The 9,256-nt window shown below is 37.4% G+C and overlaps 1 protein-coding gene across 1 annotated transcript; it reads left to right on the top strand.

Annotated features, from left to right (window-relative positions):
- Positions 1-658: 658 nt before the first annotated feature.
- LOC135078844 (arylphorin subunit alpha-like) lies at positions 659-9,256 on the top strand. Its single transcript, XM_063973406.1, has 5 exons — positions 659-792; positions 2,783-2,916; positions 3,049-3,882; positions 3,971-4,137; positions 8,301-9,256. The coding sequence occupies exons 1-5, from the start codon at positions 693-695 to the stop codon at positions 9,175-9,177; spliced, it is 2,112 nt and encodes a 703-aa protein (XP_063829476.1). The 5' UTR covers positions 659-692; the 3' UTR covers positions 9,178-9,256.

The raw sequence follows: 9,256 nt of genomic DNA, 5'->3' as shown, positions 1-9,256 counted from the left end.
TTTCTTTTTATTTTCCTATGGGTGCTGGAATCACTAAGCTTCCAGCATGCCACATACGACTGGCCGTGGGAAAAGCAGCTTTTCCTCAAGTTTACTCTCCTTTTCCTTTTTAGTAGAGCTAAAACTCGCCCGGATGTATTTTAATCGCGTGCCAATCGACCTACCTATCCAAAAAATTATAGTACGCTTTTCGCGCACACCTATATTTTATGGAATTATATTTGGACTGTACTTTGATTTCTTATTTGCACATTTTATTTAGTGGGCGAATCGCATACTACGTCGAAGGAGTCGATTCGCACGCGATTTTAATACATCCGAGCGAAACGCCAACTAAAACAATATTATTTTTGAGAGGGGGGACGTTTCGCACATTCATGCGAACGAATTTCGTGCGAATCGACTAAAGCTATTACGATGAAAGAAAGGTCCGAATGTATAAATGATAAATTAACAGTGTGTTTAAATTACAATATAAAGCTAAACTTATCTAGATATCACGTCTATGATTCGTGTGTTTATCAACACAAGCTATACCGAATTATTTGCAGGCCGTAATACAACAATAAGCGATTACGTTCGGACTGATTAGGCTAGTAGGCAGCAAGCAGCCTACAAGATAAGGGGGCAAGATCGTATAAATACTGCCCGGGAGCACAGAGGAGGCACAGTTGTCTCCCCTCACTGGCAAGATGAGAACAGCTGTCGTCGTTCTGGCGTCTCTGGTGGCCCTGGCTGTTGCCGGGACCGTCCCCGTATCCGTATTCAACACTCAGGTCAAAACTTACTCAGGTAAGAAAATTTTATTTCCATGTTTAATACTTTTTAAATTACTGTTTTATTATCATTTATTCAATAAACAATCTATACTTATAATAAATCTGTAGAGAGGTCAATTCTGTATATGAAATATATTTTCAAAATAACTATCAGAGGGTGATTGATTAGTGATCGATACTGATGCCAAAAATGCAATCAGTAAAATTTTTGTCTGTCTGTCTGTCTGTCTGTCTGTCCGTCTGTATGTTCCTTATAGAAACAAAAACTACTCGACGGATTTTAACGAAACTTGGTACAATTATTCTTCATACTCCTGGGCAGGTTATAGTATACTTAGGAATTCCCAAGGGAACGGGAATTAGCGGGAAAATCCTTTTGTATGAAAAATCTAAAAGTAAAAGTCAAAAGTCAAAATTTCTTTATTTGTTTAGACTAATAAATAGTTCTTACAAATCGTCATTTTGCTCTTAAGGAGCCTCTACATGTCTTATAATCTTTTTACCCTACCAGCGCTTCGAGACCAACATTTGGCAAGTGCTGAGAAGAAGCGCCGCAACAAACTCAGTCACCACTGTCTGCCGGTTAATATAAATAAATAGAAATAGCAGTAGTAGCTACATTCGATTCAGGAGCAGTTCACTGAATTTACCATGCATTCTTGTATGGTGTATCTTATAAGAATGGGTATACAAAATTGCATGGTATATTAAACAAGGTAGTGACGTGTTAATATCTAGACTTACAGATTAAGATACTAGTAGAAATGACTCGCATACATAAATTTGAATAACTTGGATTGTCCAGTCAACGAAAGCAGCGCTGTTCACAGACATGACGAGTGAACCAGACATCGCTTCAATCGACCATATTAGAGGGAATGTAATTTTGTTGAATAAATAGAATACAGTCTAAGATGTATTGTGAAGCGGCCGTGAGAATGCCAATTTCTTTAAACAATTCTCTAAGGGACGCTCTTTCTTTCATTTTATACAAGTATCTTATCGCACGTTTTTGCAAAATAAATATTGTTCCAAAATCTGCAGCTTTGCCCCATAGATATGACATTAGGCTATGAAAGTAGCTAAAGTAGACTAAGCGAGCTGTTGAAACATCGGTTAATGACCGTATCCTTTTTATTGCAAAAGCCGCTGAGCTGAGCTTTCCCTCCAGAGTTTCTATTTGGGGGCCCCACTGGAGTTTTGAATCCAGGGTAATTTCCAGAAATACACTAGAGTCTACCAGATCGATTGCATTATTATTAAGTTCTATTTGGGTACTAACTGTTTTTACGTTAGGCAAAGAGAATTTGATACATTTTGTTTTCTTTGCATTCAGTTGTAAATTATTTGTAGTGAACCAACTTAAAACTCTTGTTAGTGCATTATTTACATAGTCAAAGATATTTTTACTTCTATCAATATTAAAAATTAAAGATGTGTCATCAGCAAATAACACGATTTCGCAAGAGTCCTCAACAAAATATGGTAGATCATTAATGTATATAAGAAACAATAATGGACCCAGAATGGACCCTTGCGGAACTCCCATTTTCACAGGTGACCCAGAAGACAAAACACCATTTATGTCAACTTTTTGAACTCTAAAGTTTAAATAGGATTGTATTAAATCCAAAGCCGAGTCCTTTACCCCATAATAGTGCAGTTTGCGAATTAGCGTTTGATGTTCCACGCAGTCAAAAGCTTTTGAGAGATCACAGAAGACCCCTAGTGCATTTTGAGAATTCTCCCAAGCCTTGAAGATATGTTTAAGTAGTGCAACCCCGGCATCGGTGGTGGAACGACCCTTGGTAAAACCATATTGTTCACTATGAAATAGTTTTTTAGAGCCAAAGTGAATCATAAGTTGCTCCTGTATGATTTTTTCAAAAATCTTGCTCAAAGCGGGCAAGATAGAAATGGGTCTATAATTGCCAGGGTCGGTTTTGCTACCAGACTTAAATAATGGCGTATAAGTATTTAAAAAATCATTTCCATTGTTACAGTTGAGCCTGCGACCAAGGTGAAGCAGTACAAAGTCTTGGAGCTTTTCGAAGCTATCACCCAAGTGAACAAGAATGCGGGGTACTACGCAGTTGGCAAGGACTACAACATCATGGCCAACATCGCCAACTACGAGGTAGGTGTCTTCGTACTATGTTATGGGTATACTTATTATTATTCTGGCATACTTACTCGTATGTATCTTATGATAAACTAAATTAATAGGTAATTCCATTTCAAATCATAACGAGATCGTTTTTAATTTCAGAAACATGATGTCGTTGAGAAATTTTACAAGATGTACCAACAAGGTTTCGTTCCCAAGACCTACCTTTTCTCAATCTTTGATGACAAGATGAAGGCTGAAGCGATGGCTCTGTACGACGTGTTCTACTACGCCAAGGACTTCGAAACCTTCTACAAGACCGCTGCCTTGGCTCGCGTCCACGTCAACGAAGGCCTCTTCGCTTACACCTTCTACATCGCCCTTGTCCAGCGCCCGGACACTAAGGACCTGGTCTTCCCAGCCTTCTACGAAATCTTGCCTGAATTCTACACCAACACCGAATCCTTCTCAAAGATGTTCTACAGCAAAATGCGTGGACCTCCATTCGAAACCTTCGAGCAGTACGGAATCGAGGAGGCCTCAGGTGACTACTACTTCTACTACGCCAATTACTCCGACTACCACACATACAACCACGAGGAATACAAACTCGCTTACTTCACTGAGGACATTGGCTGGAACACTTTCTACAGCTACTTCCACTCCATCATGCCTTTCTGGGAACATGGAGACAAACTGACTTACGGCCTTTTCAAGGAGAGGCGTGGAGAGTACTACTACTACTTCTACCAACAACTCTTGGCCCGTTACTACCTGGAGCGACTTTCAAACGGCTTGGGCGAGATCCCCACTTTCTCTTGGTACCAGCCATTCAAATACGGTTACTACCCGTTCATGACCACCAACTACTACCCCTTCGTGCAGAGGCCCAACTACTACTACATGCAGACTGAGAAGAACTTTGACGACCTGCGCTTTGTTCGCAACTACGAAGACATCTTCATGAACTATCTGGAGATGGGCCAGTTCAAGGCTGTAAGTATTGAAAAATACAATGAAAATAAATTTTATGTTAATGACTTTACGCTATGACACCAATAATGATTATTTTATTTTATTTTAGTACAACCAAAAGGTGGACTTTTACAACTCCAAGGCGATCAACTTCGTCGGCAACTTCTGGCAATCGAACCCCGACCTGTACGAGAAGGTTGGACCTACCCACTACCACCGCTCCTACGAAATGGCTGCTCGTCGCATCTTAGGCGCAGCTCCTAACTCATACAAGGAGTAAGTATTATACAGTGTGAGTCACGTTAAAGTGTACATATGAAAATAGATAAAACTGGACCTATTTTTATCGACAAAAAAGAGGTCAAAAATTTTTTGAGATTTTTTTATTTTTTTTTATAAAATTTTTTTTCTTCCAATTACTTATTGTAAAGAAAACGTAATAACTTTTAAACTAAGCGGTATATCCTGATAAAATAAAAACAGTAATAATGCTAAATAACAAGCAATACTAAAAAAATACATAAAATACACAAAAAATGAAAACAAATACTAAAAAATTATACTTTTTGAAAAAAATCTGCTTTTAAATTCGTGTTTTTTTTGGTAATTTGATAAATTTCTCTAAAAAATGCCCCTATAACAGGTGTTTTTTATTACTTTGTATTATTCTCTATCGTATTATCTTTGTAAAACCAAAAATTGCATGTCTCTATCCCTATCACAACATTTGCTATGATCGTTTGAACAAAGGCCTGCCACAACATTATTCTCCGCTACAGGTAGAGACAATTTTAATTTTAACTAAAATGCTTATTTTACTTCGAAATCTTTTGTTTTTATTTGAAATCTAACTTGTCTATATCAAAATTACAAATGTAGAGCCATTTTCAGTTTCGTTGTTAACGAAGCGTTGAATGGCGCGGCCGGAGAGGCTTAGTTCAAACGATCATTGCAAACGTTGTGATAGGGATAGAGACATGCGATTTTTGGTTTTACGAAGGTAATACGATAGAGAATAATACAAAGTAATAAAAACCACCGGTTATAGGGGCATTTTTTGGAGAAATTTGTCAAATAACCAAAAAAACAAGATCTTTGTCGGACCTACGGCATGTTTACCTTGGAAGAGCGTCGACAGATATTAGATATGGGTCTACTGTACGATGTAGTCTGCGGACGTCTGGACTGCCCGCCATTGTTGGGGGAGGTGTCGTTCTGTACCCCAGTCCGACGCACAAGACACACCAGTCTCTTTCATACATCTATCTTTTCTACCACGTACGCAAAGCACTCTATAGTGAACAGGATTCTCAATCTTTACAATAAAATATTTTGTGCAGCAGACCCTTTCATTGGAAGTAAGGAACACTTCAAAAAACAAATAAAAATTCAAATTATCAATAACGAAACACCGTAAAAAGGTATTCTTTCCTCTGTTTATTAATGTCTTAATAATTAACTAACGATCCGCCCGTGTTTCGCACAAGTGCAATATGTTATACTTACTTACATAAAAACCTCTTGAATATCTTAATCTAATAACTAATAAAAAAACCGCATCAAGATCCGTTGCGTAGTTTTGAAGATATAAGCATACATAGGGATAGACAGCGGAAAGCGACTTTGTTTTATACTATGTAACGATGACTATGTACACCATCAATTTCATGTCGCAGAAACCGTTGCTCAACCTTGTCTGTGTGATAAGGTTGATGACAGCGTTTAACCTCGCTCTTTGCTGTGCTTCCCTCCATTTGGCGTTCGAGTAAATGGTAAATAACAATGTGGAATGTAATTATAGTATAACTAGCTTTCCGCCCGCGGCTTCGCCCGCGTGGAATTTTGTCTGTCACAGAAAAACTTTATCGCGCGCGTCCCTGTTTCAAAAACCGGGATAAAAACTATCCTATGTTCTTTCCCGGGACTCAAACTATCTCTATGCCAAATTTCATCAAAATCGGTTGCGAGGCTTAAGCGGGAAAGCGTAACAGACAGACAGACAGACAGACAGACAGACAGACAGACAGAGTTACTTTCGCATTTATAATATTAGTTGGGATTTAATAGGTTATGAGCACTGTTTTTTGCAAATATTTTACAAGTTTAATTGTAAAATGTTTGTAATAAGACTAATAAAATTATGTAACTTATCTCAGCTTCTCTTCACAAATGTTTGTTTGTACACAGACAAAATTTAAACTAAGTTACTGCGTGGATATCTGTTATTGGCTTTCCATAGTGTTAAGTGTCTAATGTTACATTGAAATCTGTAAGCTGTTGATGTCCCTAATAAATAAATAAATAAATAAATAAATAAACACGAATTTAAAAGCAAATTTTTTTCAAAAAGTATCATTTTTTATTATTTGTTGGCCTTTTTTGTGTATTTTATGTATTTTTTTAGTGTAGCCTGTTATTTAGCATTATTACTGCTTTTATTTTATCAGGATATACCGCTTAGTTTAAAAGTTATTACGTTTTCTTTACAATAAGTAATTGGAAGAAAAAAAAATCTATAAAAAATAAAAAAAAAATCTCAAAAAAATTTTGACCTCTTTTTTGTCGATAAAAATAGGTCTAGTTTCATCTATTTTCATATGTACACTTTAACGTGACTCACACTGTATACAGGGTGTTTCTTGTAAGGTGTCAAGCCGAAGGCAGGTGATAGGTGAGGACTAGACCTATCGATTTCACCCCCATGTATGTTTTACGATTTTTCATAGTTTAGAAGTTATCGTTAATTTTGTGATTTTTTCAAATTGTATGACCTAGTAGGCTTTAAATTTTTTTATCTTTTTTTTGGGTCGATTTTTCTCAGATTTCTTTTTTTTGCAGATTCCCTATTAATTGCAGATTTTTGAAAAAAATAATCAACTTCCTATCTTTGATGCAAGATACAAAATTTTTGCTAGAAACATAAAAAATATGCTTTTAGCGGAACATTCTAAAATTTTCAACTTAAAAGTTTGAAAAAAAAAGAACTTCCATAGGTCCAAAATAATTTTAAAAACTGCGCAGTTTTCTGAACTTTCATAATAACACAAAAAAACATGTACTTAATAGGCTATTATTTTCTGTAATCGCTCCACTAAAGTGGTAAGTCGGAGATTCCGTTACATGTTTTTGACTTTCTTAGGACTAAGTAATGTTTGCAATCCCTTAAGTTTACGTTATGTAGAACACATTTAGAGACAATAACTGAACAGAATTTTTTTTTATCCACAACGAGGAAGCTCTTGCCCTTCATCTGGTATACAATAGGGAATATGAAAATATTGATGAACTGCGGACAAAGCTGACTGAAGCACAAAACCAAATTAAAATGATGAAGAAGGTTTTACGAAGAATTTTTTTGCGTCGTTGTCGAATGTGCATTCAGGTCAACGGCGGACATTATGAACATTTACTTTAAATTAAATCATTACAACCATTTTTGCTCTCTCTCTCTCTCTCTCTCTCTCTCTCTCTTTCTCTCTCTTTCTCTCTCTCTCTCTCTCTCTCTCTCACACACACACACACACAAACTCTTTCCCTTTCTCTCGCACTCTAATATGTAGGTATATCGAATTTAATCGTAAAGTAACAACCACCACCACTGTGGTCTAGTGGTAAGGCCACCTATTTAGGACAGCCAATTCCTCTGTGGATTAGGATTCCGAGTGAAGCTCGCTGATCATCCATCAGTTTTCATCAGGTCAGATGAAGGGCAAGAGATTCCTCGTTGTGGATAAAAAAATGTTCTGTTCAGTTATTGTCTTTAAATGTGTTCTACGTAACGTAAACTTAGAGAATTGCAATCATTAGTTAGTCCTAAGAAAGTCAAAAACATGTAACGGAATCTCCGACTTACCACTTTAGTGGAGCGATTACAGAAAATAATGGCCTATTAAGTACATGTTTTTTTGTGTTATTATGAAAATTCAGAAAACTGCGCAGTTTTTAAAATTATTTTGGACCTATGGAATTTCTTTTTTTTTTTTTAACTTTTAAGTTGAAAATTTTAGAATGTTCCGCTAATAGCATATTTTTTATGTTTCTAGCAAAAATTTTGTATCTTGCATCAAAGATAGGAAGTTGATAATTTTTTTTAAAAATCTGCAATTAATAGGGAATCTGTCAAAAAAAAGAAATCTGAGAAAAGTCGACCCAAAAAAAAGATAAAAAAATTTAAAGCCTACTGGGTCATACAATTTGAAAAAATCACAAAATTAACGATAACTTCTAAACTATGAAAAATCGTAGAACATACATGGGGGTGAAATCGATAGGTCTAGTTCTCACCTATCACCTGCCTTCGGCTTGACACCTTACAAGAAACACCCTGTATAAGCTGATAGATTATAGGATTTGCAAAATAGCAGTATCTTCTAAACAACCTTCGGACATGCGCTTAATTATGTGTATAGTGTATACTTATAATAAAATATTTGTTTCAGCTACTCGTTCGTCCCAACTGCCCTGGACTTCTACCAGACTTCCCTTCGGGACCCTGCATTCTACCAGATCTACAACAAGATCCTCAGCTTCATCTTCAAGTACAAGCAATTCCTGCAGCCCTATACTCAGGACACTCTTCACTACGTCGGTGTTAAAGTCAACAATGTTGAAATCAGCAAACTGACCACATTCTTCGAACTTCACCCCTTCAATGCCTCCAACACTGTGATCTTCTCCGATAGCGAGTTGGTTAGTCCTAAGAAATCCTTTATGGTTCTGCAGCCCCGTTTGAACAACGAAGACTTCACCGTTAAGATCAATGTTAAGTCCGACATTGAGGAGCAAGCTACCTTCAAGGTGTTCGTTGGTCCTAAATACGATGGCAAGGGCCTCCCGATTAACTTCGAGGACAACTGGATGAACTTCGTCCAAGTGGACTGGTTCCACCACAAGCTCACCAAGGGAGAGAATGTGATTGAGCGCAGCTCCGAGGACTTCTTCCACTTCAAGCAAGACTCTCTGTCCATTGAAGAGATCTACAAGCTCCTGGACCAGAACAAACTGCCGGTTGACATGAACGAGAGCTACGACGAACTGCCGAAGAGGCTTATGCTCCCAAGGGGTACCGAGAGCGGATTCCCTGTTCAATTCTTCGTTTTCGTGTACCCTACTAAGGCTCTGCCCAAGGAGTTGGAAGAGTTCAAGGATGTTCTCCTAGACGACAGGGCGTTCGGATACCCCCTGGACCGCCCCGTCTCACCCTACTTCATGCAGCCTAACATGTACGTCGAGGATGCCGAGATCTACCACAAGGGACCCGAGTTCCCTTACTCCTATGACTCTGTCATCCACACCAACGAAGTCATCAAACACTGAATTAATAGTTAATGTATTAAGAGATGTTGATAGAATATAGTATATTTAAAATAACATTAAATATTTATTATACCTACAA

The sequence above is a fragment of the Ostrinia nubilalis genome, chromosome 15, assembly GCF_963855985.1.
Source record: "Ostrinia nubilalis chromosome 15, ilOstNubi1.1, whole genome shotgun sequence".
NCBI lineage: Eukaryota > Metazoa > Arthropoda > Insecta > Lepidoptera > Crambidae > Ostrinia > Ostrinia nubilalis.
This window is presented reverse-complemented; position numbering and strand designations above follow the sequence as displayed.